This window comes from Pinus tabuliformis, chromosome 4_2 (assembly GCF_031772625.1).
Source record: "Pinus tabuliformis cultivar Carrire ecotype Pingquan chromosome 4_2, CPIR1, whole genome shotgun sequence".
Lineage (NCBI taxonomy): Eukaryota > Viridiplantae > Streptophyta > Pinopsida > Pinales > Pinaceae > Pinus > Pinus tabuliformis.
The window spans coordinates 1178732458-1178754517 of record NC_142304.1 but is presented as its reverse complement, the minus strand read 5'-3'; the positions used below and the strand labels follow the sequence as shown (position 1 = coordinate 1178754517).

The 22060-nt window shown below is 36.9% G+C and overlaps 2 protein-coding genes across 2 annotated transcripts; both read right to left on the bottom strand.

Moving 5' to 3' along the window:
* Nucleotides 1-8175: 8175 nt before the first annotated feature.
* Nucleotides 8176-9009, bottom strand: LOC149173879 (uncharacterized). Its single transcript, XM_089426860.1, has one exon. The coding sequence runs from the start codon at nt 9007-9009 to the stop codon at nt 8176-8178; it is 834 nt and encodes a 277-aa protein (XP_089282986.1).
* A 3437-nt stretch (nt 9010-12446) lies between these two features.
* On the bottom strand, nt 12447-13280 carry LOC149173878 (uncharacterized). Its single transcript, XM_089426858.1, has one exon. The coding sequence runs from the start codon at nt 13278-13280 to the stop codon at nt 12447-12449; it is 834 nt and encodes a 277-aa protein (XP_089282984.1).
* Nucleotides 13281-22060: the final 8780 nt, after the last annotated feature.

The window sequence follows — 22060 nt, the reverse complement described above, 5'->3', positions numbered from 1 at the left end:
TTCGGGAAGTCAACGGCTGAGATCACGCGATCAAATCGCTGAGCCGATCCTACGTGGTTCGCACGCCAACCTCCAGCAAACCAAACGAACTTTACTGTCTGGGGAAAGTGGTTTTGGGCGTCGTACAAGAGACGCGTGGCGCCATGTGAATGTGTTCGGAGCCTCAGCTACGGATACCGCCTTTGGTGAATGGCGGTGCGGGGAGACCGGGTGGTTTTCCTAAACCACCGCGCGCCGTAAAATTACAAATTTAACACTCCCCTTTAATTTTAACAGCCGCGCGTTCAGTCATTCCCAAGCATTTTCTCAAAAATTCGAAACTCTTCTGAACTAGTGGCTTTGTCAAGATGTCTGCAACCTGTTCCTGGGTCCTGCAATGTTCGAGGACAATTTCTCCATTGTTCACTAATTCTCTGATGTAGTGAAACCTTGTATCGATGTGTTTCGTTCTCTTATGAAACACTGAATTCTTTGACAAAGCAATAGCTGAGCTATTGTCACAAAAGACCACTGTCGCTTTTGCCTGCTCTTGGCCTAAGCTTCTCAACATCCTTCTCATCCAAACTGCCTGACATGCTGCTGTTGTCGCTGCCACATATTCTGCCTCTGCTGTAGACAATGCTACTATGGACTGCTTCTTAGAAGCCCATGAAATGGCTCCTGAACCCATATTAAAAACATAACCGGAAGTGCTCTTCTGATCATCTACACTTCCAGCCCAATTGCTATCAGTGTATCCAACTAAATCTGAACTTTCTGAGACACTATATAATATGCCAAACATTTTGGTACCTTTGACATACCTTAAAATTCTTTTTGTTGCCTCCCAATGTGCCTCCTTTGGCCTCTCCGTAAATCTGGAAATTAAGCTAACAGCATACATTAAATCAGGCCTAGTTGTTGTTAAATACATAAGGCTGCCCACAATGCTTTTATACAAGCTAGGATCAAAATCCTTGCTGCTGTCCTCTCTGCTGAGCTTTAATCCCATCACTGTGGGAGTGATTGCTGCCTTGCATTCTTCCATCTTAAATCTGCCCAAAACTTGATTTACATATCTTGCTTGAGATATAAAAATTCCTTTTTCATTTTGATCTACTTCTATGCCTAAGAAGTATCTCAACAAACCCATGTCAGTCATTTCAAATTCATCCTTCATGACTGATTTAAAATTCTCAATAAGATAAATATCATTTCCAGTGAAAATAACATCATCTACATACAAGACAACAATTAAAATTTTACCATCCTTTTCCTTGATGTAGATTGTGGGTTCTCCTTCACATTTGTCAAATTCATTATCCAATAGATATGAATCTATCCGGCTGTACCATGCTCTTGGCGCTTGCTTCAGCCCATAAAGAGCTTTCTTCAATTTGCACACTTTGTGCTCTTCACCTTTCTTCTCATATCCGAGAGGCTGTTCCACATAGACCTCTTCCTTTAACACTCCATTTAGGAATGCTGATTTCACATCCATTTGGTAGACTTTCCATTTGTTTTGAGCTGCTATGGACAGCACTGCTCTCACGGTTTCCATTCTTGCAACCGGTGCGAAAGTCTCCTCATAATCTCTCCCATACTGCTGCTTGTAGCCTTTGACAACCAGCCTTGCTTTATGCCTTTCAATCTTGCCTTCAGCATTGCTCTTGGTCTTGTAGACCCATTTCACACCAATGACTTCTTTGCCTTTTGGTAACTCAACCAAATCCCATGTTTTGTTTCTCTCTATGGCATTGATCTCCTCATCCATAGCTTCTATCCATTTCCTATCTTTGATTGCATCCTCGAAATGAATAGGATCATCAACATGACAAAACAAGGCAAATAAGGAATTCATTCCTTCTTCATAAATTTCACTTAGATTTCTAAACTTCTTACCTCGTTCACTTGGTGTGCAAGTGCTTGAAGATGCACTTGAATTTCCTCCTTGTGGTGTGCTTGGAGAAGCACTCTCATTGATCCTCAATGGTGTACCTTGCTGTCCTTGTGTTGGTGCTGCTGTTTGGGGATCCATTTCAGCCACCTCCTCTTCATCCTCATCATGAGACAAACAGTTTTTAATGTTCACTGTTTTCTCTATGCTTCCATCCCAAGCTTCCTCTTCAATGAATTGAACATCCCTGCTGACAAAGAACTTCTTGGTAGATGGAATGTACAGCCTGTAGGCTTTGGATTCATCACTGTATCCAACAAGGATACACTTCTCCCCTTTGCTGTCCAACTTCCTCCTTAGCTGATCTGGTATGTGTGCATAGGCCACACACCCAAAAACTCTCATGTGGGTGACTACTTGCTTTCTCCCACTCCATGCCTCTTCCGGCACTTTGTTCAACACTGCTTTTGTAGGACACCTGTTCAATATATAAACTGCACAATGTACAGCTTCAGCCCAATACTCATTTGGCAAATGCTTTGCCTTCAACATGCTCCTTGCCATCTCCATGATGGTTCTGTTCTTCCTTTCAGCAACTCCATTTTCCTGTGGGGTGTACCGAGTTGTAAACTGTTTATGAATTCCATTTTCTCTACAGAACTTTAGGAATTCATTGGAGATATACTCACCTCCTCTATTAGTTCTCAGAACTTTTATGTGCAGTCCGCTTTGGTTCTCCACAAGTGCTTTGAAGTTTTGGAATTTCACAAACACTTCACTTTTGTTCTTAAGGAAATATGCCCAAGTCTTCCTTGTAAAATCATCAATGAATGTTAAGAAATATAGGCTGCCTGCTAATGATGGAGCTTGCATTGGTCCACACAAATCTGAGTGGATAATCTCTAAGGGTGCCTTTGCCCTTATGCTTTTCCCTGATGGAAAACTCTCTCTATGTTGTTTGCCCAATATACAACCTTCACATAGGCTGTCCGGTTTCTCTATCAATGGTAATCCCTTTACCATTCCTTTTCTGCTCAATAAGTTTAGACCTCCAAAATTTAGATGCCCGAATCTCAAGTGCCATAACCAGTTCTCATCCTTTGGCACGCTTTGGAAGGCCTCTTGGGTGACTGCTGCCATTTCCCTTTTGTTCTTCATGTCTGCCCTGATCTGGAGAGGGAACATCCTGTTCCTTGTCATCTTCACTTCAGCAATGCATCTTGTGCTGGGTGATATATCCATGATGGTGCACACATCATTTACAAAGTAAACATCGTAACCCTTTTGGACAAGCTGTCCAATACTCAAGAGGTTACATCTCATTCCGGGGACATAGTAGACATCTGCTATGGTTTTCCTTTCTCCTTGCTTTGTAAATATTTTTACCTCCCCTTTTCCCATAACAGACACTTTACTATCAGTTCCTAGTGTGACCTCTGATTTCAAATTCTGATTTAAGGCTGAAAAGAGGGTTATATTCCCTGTCATATGGTTGCTGCAACCTGAGTCTAAAAACCATATGTCCTCACTATGTGTTTCAGCCATGTTACAAGCTAACAGGACATTTTCTTGACTGTTGTTTTCTCTTGTAACATTTGCATTTTGTCTGCTGTTCATATCATGCTGTTTCTTTCTACAATCACTAGCATAATGTCCATACTTTTTGCAATAATAGCATTGAACATTAGATTTATCATACCTTTGTCCTTGAGCCTGATACTGATCTCTTTGTTGGTTGCTGCCTTGACCTTGGTTCTGATTTGGATTGCTGCCTCTTCCTTGTGCATTTGATGGGCTGTTCCTTCCACCTCTGTTTTGGCTTCTGCCTCTTCCTCTTCGGTTTCCTCTTCCTTGACCCCTTCCTCTTCCAAAGGACATCTGGGTCTTGAAGGCTTGCTCAAGGGATGAGTTTTCATTCCTACTCAACCTCTGCTCATGAGTTATCAGTGATGCATGTAGCTCATCAACTGAATAGTTTGAGAGATCCTTTGTCTCTTCAATGGTGGTGACTATGGCATCGAACCTTGAGGGTAAGACCCTCAATATTTTCTCCACTATTCTTCTATCTTCAATTGTTTCTCCATGAGTTCTCATTTGTGTGATTACACCAATCACATGAGTGAAGAATGATTCAATGTTGTCTGACTCCTTCATGTTCAAGTTTTCAAAATCCTTTCTCAGCATTTGCAATTTTGCTGTCTTCACTCTCTCCATGCCTTGATAGGCAGTTTTTAGGGTTTGCCATGCATTGTGTGATGTTGTAGCTGCTGCTATCCTTGGGAATATACTCTGGTCCACTGCTTGATACAACAAGACAATGGCATTTGCATCCTTCTTCCTATTGAGCTTCAATAGGTCCTTCTCTCCCTGAGTTAGGTTATTAAATGCTGTTTCATCTGTTGGTTCCTCAAACCCATATTCTACTAGTTCCCATATATCTTGAGAGATGAACAAAGCTCTCATGGTTATAGACCAGTAGTCATAGTTCTTCCCATTAAAGTGTGGGAGCTGGGTGTTGAACATACCCATGCTTGTGCTAGCCATTCCTTGCATCTTGAACTATGGTTTTAAATCCTTGACTGTGATTTTATTTTTTTTAAAAACTGACTATCTTCAGCAATAACAAAAGAAATGCTTTTGGGGAATACCTGAATCCTTCGTTGTCTGAGTCTTCTGTCTGCCTGAGAAGTTTTGCTGCAGCAACAACCTTCTCCCTTCAGCTTCTTTAACTTCTTTAAAGAGCCTAAGCCTGCTCTGATACCACTGTTGGTTATTTTTTTGATGGGAAAATACCAAAACCAGATAAAATAACCACCACAGAGACAATGCTCTGTTTCCTTTGTCCAGGATCTTTTGCAGAGAACCTCTTTTAAAAAAAATTAACCCAGAACACAGTCTATTACACAGTCACAACACATTTCTATTAATTTAAAACTGAAAGACTGATACAAATTCCATCCTCTGTGCAAAGAGGGGTTCACAAAAAAAACTCTGCTTCTCTCACAGATTTTCCACTGCTGTGGATATTACATAAGCAGCTTCGAAAACATTGCTGTGTTTTTCATTGCCCGACAAAACACTACAGCACTGCTGTGCATATACAAAAAGATAATCACACTCGCGTGCGTAGCCACCACTTAAAAAAAACTACACTACTACAGCACGTAGACCCTTTTTTTAATGTATGACAACGTGTATTAAAAAACATATAAAAAATAAAGCGTATGTCATATGGGACATATGCCCATAACCAAAAACATAAAAACATTATATGTGCCGTAAGGAAATTAAGACAACTACCTACTTTCTACGAACAACAATGAATACATTAAATTTCCCTTCTCGGCGGTCAACTGATAAACTAGCACTCCACGTAAAAATTGATTTGACGCGGGCTGTATGCATCTTCGGGAAGTCAACGGCTGAGATCACGCGATCAAATCGCTGAGCCGATCCTACGTGGTTCGCACGCCAACCTCCAGCAAACCAAACGAACTTTACTGTCCGGGGAAAGTGGTTTTGGGCGTCGTACAAGAGATGCGTGGCGCCATGTGAATGTGTTCGGAGCCTCAGCTACGGATACCGCCTTTGGTGAATGGCGGTGCGGGGAGACCGGATGGTTTTCCTGAACCACCACGCGCTGTAAAATTACAAATTTAACACAATGATGGTAAATACCCAATTTTGTGTGGAAGTTTGAATAAAGTAGGAACTGACTTATAAACAATGATGGTAAATACCCAGTTTCCGAAAAAGTAAGAAAGAATATCACTAATAAAATAAAATAAAATTAATCAAAATGCATTGGTTGCATACACCACGGGAGTAAATTTAGTGACGAAAAGACCGTCCTCAGATTAATTAAATCTTTCCGTCTGTTTGAAGTTTGAATAAACGAAAAAGCATTCTCATTTTCAAAAAGAAAGACCTCACTCACTCGGATTAATTATTAAATCTTGTCATCTTTTTGAAGTTTGAATAAATGAAAAAGCATTCTCATTTTCAAAAAGAAAGACCGCACTCAAGAGATTAATTAAATCTTGCCCTCTGTTTGAAGTTTGAATAAATTAAAAAGCATTCTCAGAAGTCTTGTGGAGATCATCAGGTCTGTTAATTTATTTTAAAAAAGAAAGACCGAAGTCAGGTTAATTAAATATTTCCGTTTGTTTGAAGTTTGAAGAAATGGCCCCATCTTAAGGAAATAAGGAAAAGAATAAGGTGTTTTTGATAAAATTAAACACAAAAGTATGTGTTGCACCGTCAATGGGCAAGAATTAGTGAGCAAAAAGATTGCTTTCTAAGAAATTTAATGAGAAGTAATTTTATAGTTTTGAGAAGTAATTTTATAGTTTTTTTAAAAATCAATTAGAAGTACATATTTATCAATCACATTAATAATTATTAGATGTATAGTGTTAATTTACTTATGAGAAAATCTCTATTCATACTTATTAATAACCTTATAAATAATAACAACCTTTATATATCTATATATATATATATATATATATATATATATATATATATAAGCATTTATATATTTAACAATAACAAAATTAACATAATATAATAATAGTATGCGGTTATTACTAATAGTACTTATTTATTTCTCACTATTATCCTAATGATTAATATACATTTATTAACATATTAATATAACTATCAATATTCTTTATATATACTTAGATTATAATCACAATGTTAATAATATTGACCCATATATAAATAATATAGTATATTAATAATATTAATTATATTAGTAGAGATTAATTGTCCAATAATATTATAAACTCAAGGGATTAATATTATAAAGCCAAGGGAACAATATTAAACCTTAAGAGGTTCAAAACTAGGGAAACAGAAGAAGAATCATCTGAAGAGCTAGGGTTTCTTGGATTTTTGCAGGGTCACATGGCGAAGGAGGAGGATCGATGGCCATACGAAGGAGATGGTGCAGGCGGCAAGCTTCGCACCACTTGCTTGGGACGCAAGAACAACACCCCATATGACTGCCCGCAGACTGGACACCATGCACCCGCCGTTGTTAAGGCAGAAGAGGCCGCCGCCAACAATAGAAGGAGCGGCAATACCTGGTTCTCAAGGATCGTCGATCCGGACCCCCGTTTGATCACTCAGGGCGCCGCTAAATGGCTTCCTTCGGCCTTCAATAAAATTCACCCCGCGCTTTCTTTTGTTGGAGACGTTGTGGAAGAAATCGAAGAGGACAACCTTCAAGAAGTTCCTAAAGAAGCAGTGGAAGGAACCAAGGCCGAGATGAAGGTCGACTACAACAAGAGAGTATGTGATTTGCTGGAGAAATACGCACAGATGTTGGACTGCGTTGCAGACAATGTGGGATCTGTTAGCGCTTGAGATTTCACCCTAGGCTGAGGAAGGTAAACCTTCAAGGCTACATCAAACCATTTCACCTCGTAGCTAGCCCTACGAGGTATGAGAAGGCTCTCTCGGGTCAGATTCGATAGATCTTTCAATATGATTAGGCTGACCAATTAAGAATAAGGATTTTAGGCTAGTAAATTGATAGGGGGTTTGGATTTAATGATTTTTGGGGTTTTTTAATGGAATGACGGGGCTTTTCTGGGCTACATGGGCAAAATCACAGCTTCAAACAGAAAAATATAATGACTACACAGGTTATCAACTGAGGCAAGGTAGGCATGCAATTTAACACCAAATCTGGTTTCAAATGGGATGGCAAGACTGGTGAGGAGCTAAGGAGGGCAGACAATAACTCTGAATCCTACTTAAATAGTAGAAAACATCGAATGCGAACAAACTTATAGGAGGAGCATATAATACTATGAATTCCTACCTAATCACTTCATTTGTTCAGCTTGAAAGGGTCATGAAATGAAATGGAACATAACTGATTACATATGAGACAAAGGGAAAAACTTATGCTAAATCAACATACCACATGAATCTCAGCAAACAGAGCTGTGAAATTCCATTAAATTCTCTGTCATAAAACTGTACAATAAAAAGCTCTCTGCTTCTCCAGCAGCTCCCAGCGCTCAGAAAAAACTCTCCCTCCTTCCCTCTCTCTTTTTATTACAAAATTATTATTTTATAAACTATTCTAAAACAAAACAACAGATCAACCCACAATCTGGGCGCTGTTTGAAACTGAAATTACAAAAAAAAAATCAAAAATAGAAAAGCCTTCTATTCTAAAACCATGTCCCTAAAAATCCTCTGATTGACTAATAAAAATATAAATGCTGGAGCGCAGATCTTTCTGAGGTCTTGAAATAGGAAATTGGTTCCTATTTTTCTGTTTATGATTGACATTCTGTGGCGTAAATGAGGGCCGGATCTAGTGCCTTGGCGTGGTTCCCTGTTTTACATTTGTCATTTAACCGCACCCCATCCATGTATTCCAAAACAAGAACTTTTTCTGCTGACCGGATGACTTCAGGAATAAGTACATCAACATAATTAGCAACGGAACTATCACTCTGCCTGCTTCGATAATTAAGGTTCCTGGCAACCTTTCGTGTATTTTCAGCTTCTGTGTTGAAGTCGAGTTCTTTGGGTGCTTCATTACACCATTCATCAATCACTGGACTAAAATCATATTGTGGTTCTGCCCAGGCTATCCATTCAACAATTGTCCTAGCATTCTTCAAATCCTGAAGAATGACATCCTTGATGCCCTTATGCTGAACCTTTACAACCACATCCCGTCCATCCTTCAAACGACTTCGATGAACTTGGGCTATCGAAGCTGTGGCAAGAGGTGTTTCATCAAAATCCGTAAATATTTCACTTTTGGGCTTTCCCAACTCTTTCTCTATGGTCTGGTAAACCTCTGATAATGGACGAGGTGAAAGAGAGTCCTGTAACTGCTTGAGCAGCTGTATATAAACATCGGGAAGAACATTTGCACGGGTAGAGAGATACTGGCCTAATTTCACCCATAATCCTTCTAATTCAATCATGGCACTAAGAAGGCGATTAGCATTCCGTTCATGAGCTCTCTCCCATAGATCATCCCGTTTATCCACAGTAATCCATTCGTCCTTCTTCTGGATTGTCTTGTAATCCAAATATATTGTCAAGGCAACTGTAAATATTTTCAAACGCCTTCTGAAGTTGCTTCCCTGTCCCATTGACAAGAAGGGGATATGCACTTGCTTCCCTTTCCTTTGACTAGTTCCATCCAGTAGAATCCTCGTTTAAAGGACAAAATATATAACAATGGAGATGACTCCCACTCCAAAGACTATCTGTAACCTCCCCAAATAAAGGAATGATATAATATTAAATGCATTAACCTCATGGCAATTGTTCTCTTCTCACTTTACCGTGTAAATAACAAACAGCTCTCGTCCATCTAAACATGAATGTGGTTTCTCCTTTCAATGGGCTTCAGGCTATCTGGCAGAGCATCTTATCACAATAATGGAAATCAACCCCTGGATGGAACAACGCTTGAAGAATGCCGAGAAGAAAAACGAATATGGGATTATTAAGTTAAAGCAACCATGTAGAGATATTGCTGCTTTACTCTGATGCCACCGCCACCATCAAACTTATCTACAATATATAGATACTCTGTTTCTCCATTTTGTAGATGATCAATTACAGGGAAACCATTATGACTATTGCTCTGTAGCATTGCAACTACATCTCCAACCTTAACGACACGTGGAAAATATGCAACCTTTTGATTTACACAAGCTTCTTTGGCAATCATATTGCGCATATACTGTTTTGGCCTCGATTCGAGCAATGGGATACCTCTCAGCCGAGCTTGCTCTTCATAAAATCCTCCATTAAAAACATCACCAACAGCCTTAGATATGAGAAGAACTAGCATAATCAGGGGCAAAAGCTGCAGATTGTTTGTGATTTCGACCATAATGACACAAAAAGACACGGTCATTCTCATGGATCCTCCAAGAAAAGACGCAGCTCCAGAGACACTTATTGCTATCCTGACCTTTGAAAACATTGTGCTTAATGCAAATGCCATAGTAATCAGAGATAATTTGAAAGAATAAACAAGTAGAAAAGTCACTTTTGTATCTGATACAGCAAAGAGTCCAGTGACTTTGGCCATCAAAACCAAGATCAGAGAGGTGAAAGCACCCATTGCCTTGACTGAACCTGCATGATAATCTGCTAAACAATGACCCCTTGCATTTCATCTTTCGCTGTTTCACCATCTGCTCTATTCATAAAAGCAACAAAACCACAGTTCCGTTGCCTCCTTCGCTCTTCTTCTGTTCTTGGCCACATTAATTGGGTTTTTATCCCTCATTTCGTTGCCAGGCAAATTTAATATCCTATTTTGGAGATATTGGCTCCATCAATGACCCCGCCTCTTCATGTTTTCTGGATTCAGCTTCGCCATCAATAAACACTTCCCTTTTGAACCTACCATGACAGATCAATTACATAAATTTAAACAATACATTAATGATTTCTTCTTCAAAACAGGGTTTTGAAGAAGAATCAATCTCTGACAAGAGACGGAGTCTAACATCGGCTCCATTTGGGATGGCAGCTGCCGCTTCGTGGAGGTGCCAAGAACCGCAGAACTTTGGGAGAGCAGACCGTGCCTCCACCATTGGGCAATGGAGTCATCATCAACAAATCAACACAGCTGAAGACTTATTTTCACACTGAAACTGAACTCAAACAAACTAAAAGCCAACCGAAACAAGATGCTGCCCCTGTGGCTGCTTATTTATTTACAACATCTACTCTAATCTGCTGTACAAATAATAGATCAGGTAATGCTAAAATGCCATATTAACCATTCAAGTAAACCTGATAATGAAGCCGCTTGAGAATGCTGCCACGAAGTCACAGATGCAATTGCTGGCAGCCCTTCATGCACATACTGATCCTGGTCACCGAGAAGACAGCCCGATCTGTCAATCAACCTGAAAAATGTATCCATGTATGCCGCAATAGGATCACGGACACTGGACTCTGTTGGCTGCCCCAACTCTGCAATGCATACTTCCAGCTGCACATTGTCAATGTATACCTCTATAGGCAAGTCTGTTATTGCTTGTTGTGAAGGAAGAAGGATTTCCAAGAACTTTTTAGGGTCTTGGAAATCATAAGACTGAATCTGCTCATCGAGACACTGAATCTCATTTTCAACTCTTTCAACAACCAACTCACAGACGCTAGGATGATAATTCGGAGATTTCAAAAATTGAAGGAAAATACTGAAAATTTCTTCATTAATTTCAATATCTACTAACCATTCTCTAAATTCGTTTAGAGGTTCACACAGTGCAAGGTTTGCCACATACCCTACCATTTCATGAACATATCAACAGGCACTGGAATGTCTGGATCGAGTTGAGGTCGCCAGGTGAATGATTCAGCCTTTCAAGTGTCTGATCGTTGTCCACTATCAACAATCAGATCTGAACTTGATATATGTACTGGGGTAAAGTGTCAATGAAGCGCTATGTTCACAAATCCCACGGAGATAGACTGAAGCAGCGTTTATCTACTTGCGCTGATGTAAAACAAGAGCGTTTTCGAAGGCTTCTGGCGTAACTTCAGGCTCCGTCTAAGACTTATGAAATAACACGACAATGAGCAAACGATTAATATGTTCTCCCCAGTATGGTCGCCACTATGTTAGCGCTTGAGATTTCACCCTAGGCTGAGGAAGGTAAACCTTCAAGGCTACATCAAACCATTTCACCTCGTAGCTAGCCCTACGAGGTATGAGAAGGCTCTCTCGGGTCAGATTCGATAGATCTTTCAATATGATTAGGCTGACCAATTAAGAATAAGGATTTTAGGCTAGTAAATTGATAGGGGGTTTGGATTTAATGATTTTTGGGGTTTTTTAATGGAATGACGGGGCTTTTCTAGGCTACATGGGCAAAATCACAGCTTCAAACAGAAAAATATAATGACTACACAGGTTATCAACTGAGGCAAGGTAGGCATGCAATTTAACACCAAATCTGGTTTCAAATGGGATGGCAAGACTGGTGAGGAGCTAAGGAGGGCAGACAATAACTCTGAATCCTCCTTAAACAGTAGAAAACATCGAATGCGAACAAACTTATAGCAGGAGCATATAATACTATGAATTCCTACCTAATCACTTCATTTGTTCAGCTTGAAAGGGTCATGAAATGAAATGGAACATAATTGATTACATATGAGACAAAGGGAAAAACTTATGCTAAATCAACATACCACATGAATCTCAGCAAACAGAGCTATGAAATTCCATTAAATTCTCTGTCATAAAACTGTACAATAAAAAGCTCTCTGCTTCTCCAGCAGCTCCCAGCGCTCTGAAAAAACTCTCCCTCCTTCCCTCTCTCTTTTTATTACAAAATTATTATTTTATAAACTATTCTAAAACAAAACAACAGATCAACCCACAATCTGGGCGCTGTTTGAAACTGAAATTACAAAAAAAAATTCAAAAATAGAAAAGCCTTCTATTCTAAAACCATGTCCCTAAAAATCCTCTGATTGACTAATAAAAATATAAATGCTGGAGCGCAGATCTTTCTGAGGTCTTGAAATAGGAAATTGGTTCCTATTTTTCTGTTTATGATTGACATTCTGTGGCGTAAATGAGGGCCGGATCTAGTGTTTTGGCGTGGTTCCCTGTTTTACATTTGTCATTTAACCGCACCCCATCCATGTATTCCAAAACAAGAACTTTTTCTGCTGACCGGATGACTTCAGGAATAAGTACATCAACATAATTAGCAACGGAACTATCACTCTGCCTGCTTCGATAATTAAGGTTCCTGGCAACCTTTCGTGTATTTTTAGCTTCTGTGTTGAAGTCGAGTTCTTTGGGTGCTTCATTACACCATTCATCAATCACTGGACTAAAATCATATTGTGGTTCTGCCCAGGCTATCCATTCAACAATTGTCCTAGCATTCTTCAAATCCTGAAGAATGACATCCTTGATGCCCTTATGCTGAACCTTTACAACCACATCCCATCCATCCTTCAAACGACTTCGATGAACTTGGGCTATCGAAGCTGTGGCAAGAGGTGTTTCATCAAAATCCGTAAATATTTCACTTTTGGGCTTTCCCAACTCTTTTTCTATGGTCTGGTAAACCTCTGATAATGGACGAGGTGAAAGAGAGTCCTGTAACTGCTTGAGCAGCTGTATATAAACATCGGGAAGAACATCTGCACGGGTAGAGAGATACTGGCCTAATTTCACCCATAATCCTTCTAATTCAATCATGGCACTAAGAAGGCGATTAGCATTCCGTTCATGAGCTCTCTCCCATAGATCATCCCGTTTATCCACAGTAATCCATTCGTCCTTCTTCTGGATTGTCTTGTAATCCAAATATATTGTCAAGGCAACTGTAAATATTTTCAAACACCTTCTGAAGTTGCTTCCCTGTCCCATTGACAAGAAGGGGATATGCACTTTCTTCCCTTTCCTTTGACTAGTTCCATCCAGTAGAATCCTCGTTTAAAGGACAAAATATATAACAATGGAGATGACTCCCACTCCAAAGACTATCTGTAACCTCCCCAAATAAAGGAATGATATAATATTAAATGCATTAACCTCATGGCAATTGTTCTCTTCTCACTTTACCGTGTAAATAACAAACAGCTCTCGTCCATCTAAACATGAATGTGGTTTCTCCTTTCAATGGGCTTCAGGCTATCTGGCAAAGCATCTTATCACAATAATGGAAATCAACCCCTGGATGGAACAACGCTTGAAAAATGCCGAGAAGAAAAACGAATATGGGATTATTAAGTTAAAGCAACCATGTAGAGATATTGCTGCTTTACTCTGATGCCACCGCCACCATCAAACTTATCTACAATATATAGATACTCTGTTTCTCCATTTTGTAGATGATCAATTACAGGGAAACCATTATGACTATTGCTCTGTAGCATTGCAACTACATCTCCAACCTTAACGACACGTGGAAAATATGCAACCTTTTGATTTACACAAGCTTCTTTGGCAATCATATTGCGCATATACTGTTTTGGCCTCGATTCGAGCAATGGGATACCTCTCAGCCGAGCTTGCTCTTCATAAAATCCTCCATTAAAAACATCACCAACAGCCTTAGATATGAGAAGAACTAGCATAATCAGGGGCAAAAGCTGCAGATTGTTTGTGATTTCGACCATAATGACACAAAAAGACACGGTCATTCTCATGGATCCTCCAAGAAAAGACGCAGCTCCAGAGACACTTATTGCTGTCCTGACCTTTGAAAACATTGTGCTTAATGCAAATGCCATAGTAATCAGAGATAATGTGAAAGAATAAACAAGTAGAAAAGTCACTTTTGTATCTGATACAGCAAAGAGTCCAGTGACTTTGGCCATCAAAACCAAGATCAGAGAGGTGAAAGCACCCATTGCCTTGACTGAACCTGCATGATAATCTGCTAAACAATGACCCCTTGCATTTCATCTTTCGCTGTTTCACCATCTGCTCTATTCATAAAAGCAACAAAACCACAGTTCCGTTGCCTCCTTCGCTCTTCTTCTGTTCTTGGCCACATTAATTGGGTTTTTATCCCTCATTTCGTTGCCAGGCAAATTTAATATCCTCTTTTGGAGATATTGGCTCCATCAATGACCCCGCCTCTTCATGTTTTCTGGATTCAGCTTCGCCATCAATAAACACTTCCCTTTTGAACCTACCATGACAGATCAATTACATAAATTTAAACAATACATTAATGATTTCTTCTTCAAAACAGGGTTTTGAAGAAGAATCAATCTCTGACAAGAGACGGAGTCTAACAGGATCCAAGCAGTTGTAGGGCATTTGTGCCGGGTTGAGGCCCAATCCAGTCGTTCTGATGGGGAAAAGTGCAGAGAAGTTGGGGAATAGCGCCTACCACTCTGTAAACAAATCTGTACAGATTTTGAAGAACAACATCTTCGCAACAAGATCTGTATCCCCGGTAAGCTCCCACCGCTTCCAAGTCTTTGTCAAAACTCCTGCCGGAAAAACACAATTACTTTGGGTAAAAGAAACCGACTCTGTAAAGAAACTTCAGAATTTTATACTGCAACAATTTGGATATCCCACCAAATCACAAAATCTGATTCATGGGGGCAGGGTACTCCAAGACACAAAGCACCTCAAGGAATACAAAATCTCACCCTTGTCAACAATAATTCTCAATCTGAGAATAAGAGGGGGCGCGACAGACAACAGCAGAAATCCTTACAGGGGGAGGGAAGTGGGACTGGTACAAAAACTACAGGAACACATCAGGGGAAAAAAACAGGAAGTATATCCTTAAAAAATATTCTTCAAGGAAAAACACAACTGAAGCAGCACCAAATCAAATAGGTATGGATGCAAGGCCATACATTGTGGAACAGCTGAATCATACCCCAAAATATAACACAAATATACCAGAAACAGATGAGCACTGCATTATATATGAAAGACAAGCAATAATTTGTAGATTCAACTGTTTTTGGCCCAAACCAATTGACCTATTTCATTGGATCTTCACAAACTAGACTACACAATGTGAAATACATCTCTGTTCCAAGGGGTTCTTTATAGTGATCTTTCCTTCAGCAGAGGCTACAGACTTTGTAATACAAGAAGGACCTTGGTTCTGGGGATCCATAGGACTCTTCATCACACCATGGTCCCCAGAATTTGATGCAAATACAATGGTTGTCTCTAAGATGCCAGTTTGGGTGCGATTGCACAATCTCCCATTACACCTCTGGAGTCAACAAGTACTCACAGGAATCGGTAATACTATTGGGCACTACATCAAAATGGACACCCAAAGACTGGAGGAAAGAATCTACACTTATGCACGAATATGTGTGGAAGTAGACTTCAGCAAAGGCTTGCCAGACCAAATTCAACTGAAGCATATACAGAGGAGCTGGTCATAGATTTTAGATTACGAAAACACAGCATTCAGATGCAAAACCTGTCAACAAACAGGACACCTACAAAGCACGTGTCCAACAGCCAAAAAAGACACTAGTAGGAAAAAGAAGACAGGGAAACAAGCCAAGGGATGGCAATTTCCTCCACCACTCTCGGATGATGAGGAGGAAGAAGAGGAGGAATATGTAACCCCCAATGAGACCAACCATATGAACAAAGAACCAGAAGTAGAAGACATAAATCCACAAGAACCTATAGACGTACAGTCGGCAAGGTTACTAGAAACAATGGATATGAGCAGATCCAAATGTCAACACATATCAGACACATTAGATTATGATAAAGACAATCCCCAACCTGTGGCTGATACAGCGCTAGCACTTATAACTCCAACAGAATCTCAGGGGGGGTGGAGAAAGGTTGAGAAGAAAAAAGGGTGAAAAGCTTGACTTTTCCCCATCTGTACATTATTACTTATGTTTCTTGTTTTTCTGAAAACTGAACACCCTGTGTGGTGATAGATGATATATGCATCTTTTTTTGACAAAACTGAGCACCTTTTTAGATTATGGCTCACAACAAAAGGGCCAACACAGCATATGCCGAAAGGCATCTACAACATGTAATTTTTCAATTATAATGAAAGATTACGATTTTTCCAGTGGAAAAAAAAAATATTAAACCCTAAGATTTATATTGTAAGCACAAATCATTATAAACTTGAGCATTAATATTATAAATCCAAGAGATTAAAAACCCTAGGATTAATATTATAAACCCTACAATTATAAACCTTAAGATTATAATCCTCAGAGATTAATATTTGAAATCCAAGGGATTAATATATAAACCCTATGATTATAAGCCTTAAGAGAATATTAAACCTTAAGATTAATAAAAAATAAACCCTTGGGAATAATAGACATATTATAAACCCAAGGGATAAATATTATAAACTTTTAGGATTAGTAAATCCAATAGATTAATAAACTTAAGGGATTAATATTAATATTAATATTATAAACCCTAATATTAAAAATCCAACATTTGAAATCCTTACACTAGATGCGATATTATATCCAATATTAAAAACCCTAATATTATAAACTCAAAGGATTAATATTATAAACCCAAGGGGAAATAAACCCGAATTAATATTATAGACCCAAGATTATAAACCCTAGTGTTAGACCTAAGATTAGTATTATAAACCCTACGATTATAAACCTTAAAATTATAAACCGAAGGAATTAATTTTATAAATGAGATAATATGACATTGATATTAATCACCTAAATATAAATATAAATATTTATAACTAAAAATAAAAAATAATATAAATATTGATATTAAAAATGAATAATCCTAAAATTAATATTAATAGTTAATAATTATTCAATATTAAATATTTATTATCAATAATTACTATAATTAATGTTCGTAAAAGGGATAAATATTATAAACCAAATGGATTGATACTATAAACCCAAAGATGAATATTATAAAACAAAGGGATTAATAAACCCAAGGGATTATTCATATTAAAAACTAAACATATTTAAAACCCAATGGATTAATATTAAAAGCTTAAGGGATTAATAAAACCAAGGATTAATATTATAAACTTTGGGGATTATGAACACAAGCGATCAATAAACCCAAGGGATTAACATTATAAACCCAAGGGATTAATGAACCCAACTAATTATTAGCATTATAAATCGAAGGGATTAATAAAATAAACATATTAATATTATAAACCCAAGGGATTAGTATTATAAACCGAAGGGATTAATATTATAAACCCTAATATTAGAAGTTATAAATCCAAGAGATTAATATTACAAATTATAAACCCAAGGGATTTATATTAAACCTTAGGATTAATATATAAACCATATCATAATACTATACCATAAGAATATGAACCTTCAGATTAATAAACCATAGGGATTGATATTATAAACCCAAGGCACTAATAAAAACAAGGTATATAAACCTTAAGGTAAATATTATAAACCCTAAAACAAGCATGGTTGACCATGATTGATTTTCATATTGACACAATATTTGTCACAATGCAATGTTGGACCATAGTTGATCATGATTGATTTTCATATTGAAAGAATCATTATCACAATGTGACGTTGGACATTGGTTGACCATGATTGACCATGGTTGGATTTAATATTTACAATATTTGTCACAATGCGATGTTGGACCATGGTTGACATAACATTAAACCTTCGGTTTAATATTAAATCCTAGGAACATAAACACTAGAATTAATAAACCAAAGGGATTAATATTATAAACCCAAGGGGCTATAAACTAAAGGGATTAATATTAAACCTTAAGATTAATATTATAAACCATAGGCTTAATATTAAACCCTTCGAATATAAACCCTATGATTAATATTGGAGACACTAGGATCAGTACAATAAACCTAAGAGATTAATAAATCCATTGGATTAATATTAAAAACCCAGGGGATTATAAACCCAAGGGAATAACATTAGAGCCTACAATTAATATTAAATCCTAGGAATATAAACCATAAGATTAATATTATAAACATTAGGATTAATATTATAAACCCAAGAGATTCATACTATAAATCCAAGGAATTTATAAACCTAAGGGATTAATATTATAAACTCAATTGATTATAATCCGAGGGGAATAATTTTAACCCAAAGAATTAATATTATAAACCGAAGGCAATAATTTTAAGCCCATGGGATTAATATTATAAACCTAAGGGAATAATTTTAAACCCAAAGGGATAATATTAAACCCTAGGAATATAAACCCTAAAACTAATAAACCCAAGGGATTAATATTGTAAACCCTAAGCTTAATATTAAACCCTAGGAATGTAAACCCTAGGAATTTATAAACCTAAGGGATTAATATTATAAACTCAATGGATTATAAACCAAGGGGAATAATTTTTAAACCCAATGGATTATTAAATATTAAATATTTATTATCAATAATTACTATAATTATTGTTCGTAAAAGGGATAAATATTATAAACCAAATGGATTGATACTATAAACCCAAAGATGAATATTATAAAACAAATGGATTAATAAACCCAATGGATTATTCATATTAAAAACCAAACATATTTAAAACCCAATGGATTAATATTAAAAGCTTAAGGGATTAATATTATAAACTTTGAGGATTATGAACACAGGCGATCAATAAACCAAAGGGATTAACATTATAAACCCAAGGGATTAATATTATAAACCCTAGGTATTAAAAACCCAAGGGATTAATGAACCCAACTAATTATTAGCATTATAAATCGAAGGGATTAATAAAATCAACATATTAATATTATAAACCCAAGGGATTAGTATTATAAACCGAAGGGATTAATATTATAAACCCTAATATTAGAAGTTATAAATCCAAGAGATTAATATTACAAATTATAAACCCAAAGGATTTATATTAAACCTTAAGATTGATATATAAACCCTATCATAATACTATACCATAAGAATATGAACCTTCAAATTAATAAACCATAGGGATTGATATTATAAACCCAAGGCACTAATAAAAACAAGGTATATAAACCTTAAGGTAAATATTATAAACCCTAAAACAAGCATGGTTGACCATGATTGATTTTCATATTGACACAATATTTGTCACAATGCAATGTTGGACCATGGTTGATCATGATTGATTTTCATATTGAAAGAATCATTGTCACAATGTGACGTTGGACCATGGTTGACCATGATTGACCATGGTTGGTTTTAATATTGACAATATTTGTCACAATGCGATGTTGGACCATGGTTGACATAACATTAAATCTTAGGTTTAATATTAAATCCTAGGAACATAAACACTAGAATTAATAAACCGAAGGGATTAATATTATAAACCCAAGGGGTTATAAACTAAAGGGATTAATATTAAACCCTAAGATTAATATTATAAACCATAGGCTTAATATTAAACCCTTAGAATATAAACCCTATGATTAATATTGGAGACACTAGGATCAGTATTATAAACCTAAGAGATTAATAAATCCAGTGGATTAATATTAAAAACCTAGGGGATTATAAACCCAAGGGAATAACATTAGAACCTACGATTAATATTAAATCCTAGGACTATAAACCATAAGTTTAATATTATAAACATCAGGATTAATATTATAAACCCAAGAGATTCATACTATAAATCCAAGGAATTTATAAACCTAAGGGATTAATATTATAAACTCAATTGATTATAATCCGAGGGGAATAATTTTAAACCCAAGGGATTAATATTATAAACCTAAGGCAATAATTTTAAGCCCATGGGATTAATATTATAAACCTAAGGGAATAATTTTAAATCCAAAGGGATAATATTAAACCCTAGGAATATAAACCCTAAAACTAATAAATCCAAGGGATTAATATTGTAAACCCTAAGCTTAATATTAAACCCTAAGAATGTAAACACTAGGAATTTATAAACATAAGGGATTAATATTATAAACTCAATGGATTATAAACCAAGGGGAATAATTTTTAAACCCAAGGGATTAATATTATAAACCCTAGGAATATAAACCATATGATTAATATTGTAAACCCTAAGAATTTATATTATAAACCCAATGGATTATAAACCTAAGGGATTTATATTAAACCTTAGGATTAATATATAAACCCTATAATAATATTCTACCCTAGGAATATGAACCATTAGATAAATAAACCCAAGGGATTGATATTATAAACACAAGGCATTAATATTAAAACCCTAAGGGATTAATATTAAAAACCCAAAGAATTTTAAATACAAGGGAATAACATTAAAACTTAGGATTAATATTAAATCCTAGGAACATAAACCCTAATATTAATAAACCTAAGGGATTAATAATATAAACCAAATGGATTTTATACTAAAAGGATTAATATTAAACCCTAAGATTAATATTATAATCCATAGATTAATATTGAACTTGTTGACACCTAATCATTGGGATTGTGTGAACACTTGTAAATAATGTAAATAGTAAATTATGGAAAATGAAGAGTCATCGGGAGGTGAAGCCCAAGAGTCACTCCCTCATGTATATAACCATGAGTAATCTTAATGAATACACATAATTCATATGAGGAAGTAATTCTTTGCCTAACATGGTATCAGAGCCAACTCCTAAAATTAGCTTTTGTGTAACTCATGGGATCAGTTTTCTACCATATTTTGCCCCTCTATTCTCTGTCGCTCTCTACGATCTCTGTCATATTGTCCCTATGGTCTTTTTTTAATAATTGTTGTATTATATTTTCATTGTCCATTGTGGCCTGAACGCACCATAACCCGAGAATTAATGAATAGATGTCCATCTAATGCTATTAGAAACAAGACTCCTTACGAAATGTGGTATGGCCACATTCCTTCGGTAAAGCATCTCAGGGTCTTTGGTTCTACCTGTTATGCCTTGATACCAAAGGTACATAGAAACAAACTTGGTTCAAGGAGTCGTAAGTGTATCTTCTTGGGGTATTCAAATACCTCCAAAGCATACCATCTCTATGATGAAGTTAATAAAAGGTTTGTTGTATCTAGAGATGTAATCTTTCTTGAATCTCCCAAAGCTTACAATGTTATTGAGCGAAAACTTGATCGTTTGGATAGATTCAGACATGAAAAATTATTTCAGGAATTTGATAATCAGATTCCACATCTTGAAGGGGGGATTCCTATACTGGATCAATATGTGGAATCTTCTTCTGAAGCACTCTCTCCCCCACATGAAACTCCAACCACTGATGATACTTTGAGTGATGTGATTGACATAATTGGGAGACTCAATCTTGATTCAATCCCAACTCTATCAACTGCGCAGCCTGGACCATCTCAGAAAGGTCCCCCAAAGTGGTTGACAAAGACACTTGAAAGTGTTCATCCTGATGAGGTTGGAAAGACAGGAACAAGAAATTCAACCAGGCAAAATGAAGGTGATGTAGATGATTCTGATTCACCTATTGATATGGATGTTTCTTATGATTGTGAACTGAATTTGTCTACATATTTTGAACCAACTTCCTTCAAAGAAGCCACTTCTCATGATGAATGGAAAGAAGCGATGTAAAAGGAGTATGATGCCTTCATAAAGAATGGCACTTGGAAGTTGGTTGATCCTCCACTGGGAACCAAACCAATTGGCTGCAAGTGGGTCTACAAGAACAAGCATAAAGTTGATGGCTCACTTGACAAGCACAAAGCCAGGCTT

What these genes read in the sequence shown, in the direction of transcription:
- LOC149173879 (XM_089426860.1), bottom strand. Translation starts at nt 9,009, where the DNA reads ATGGGACAGGGAAGCAACTTCAGAAGGCGTTTGAAAATATTTACAGTT.
- LOC149173878 (XM_089426858.1), bottom strand. Translation starts at nt 13,280, where the DNA reads ATGGGACAGGGAAGCAACTTCAGAAGGTGTTTGAAAATATTTACAGTT.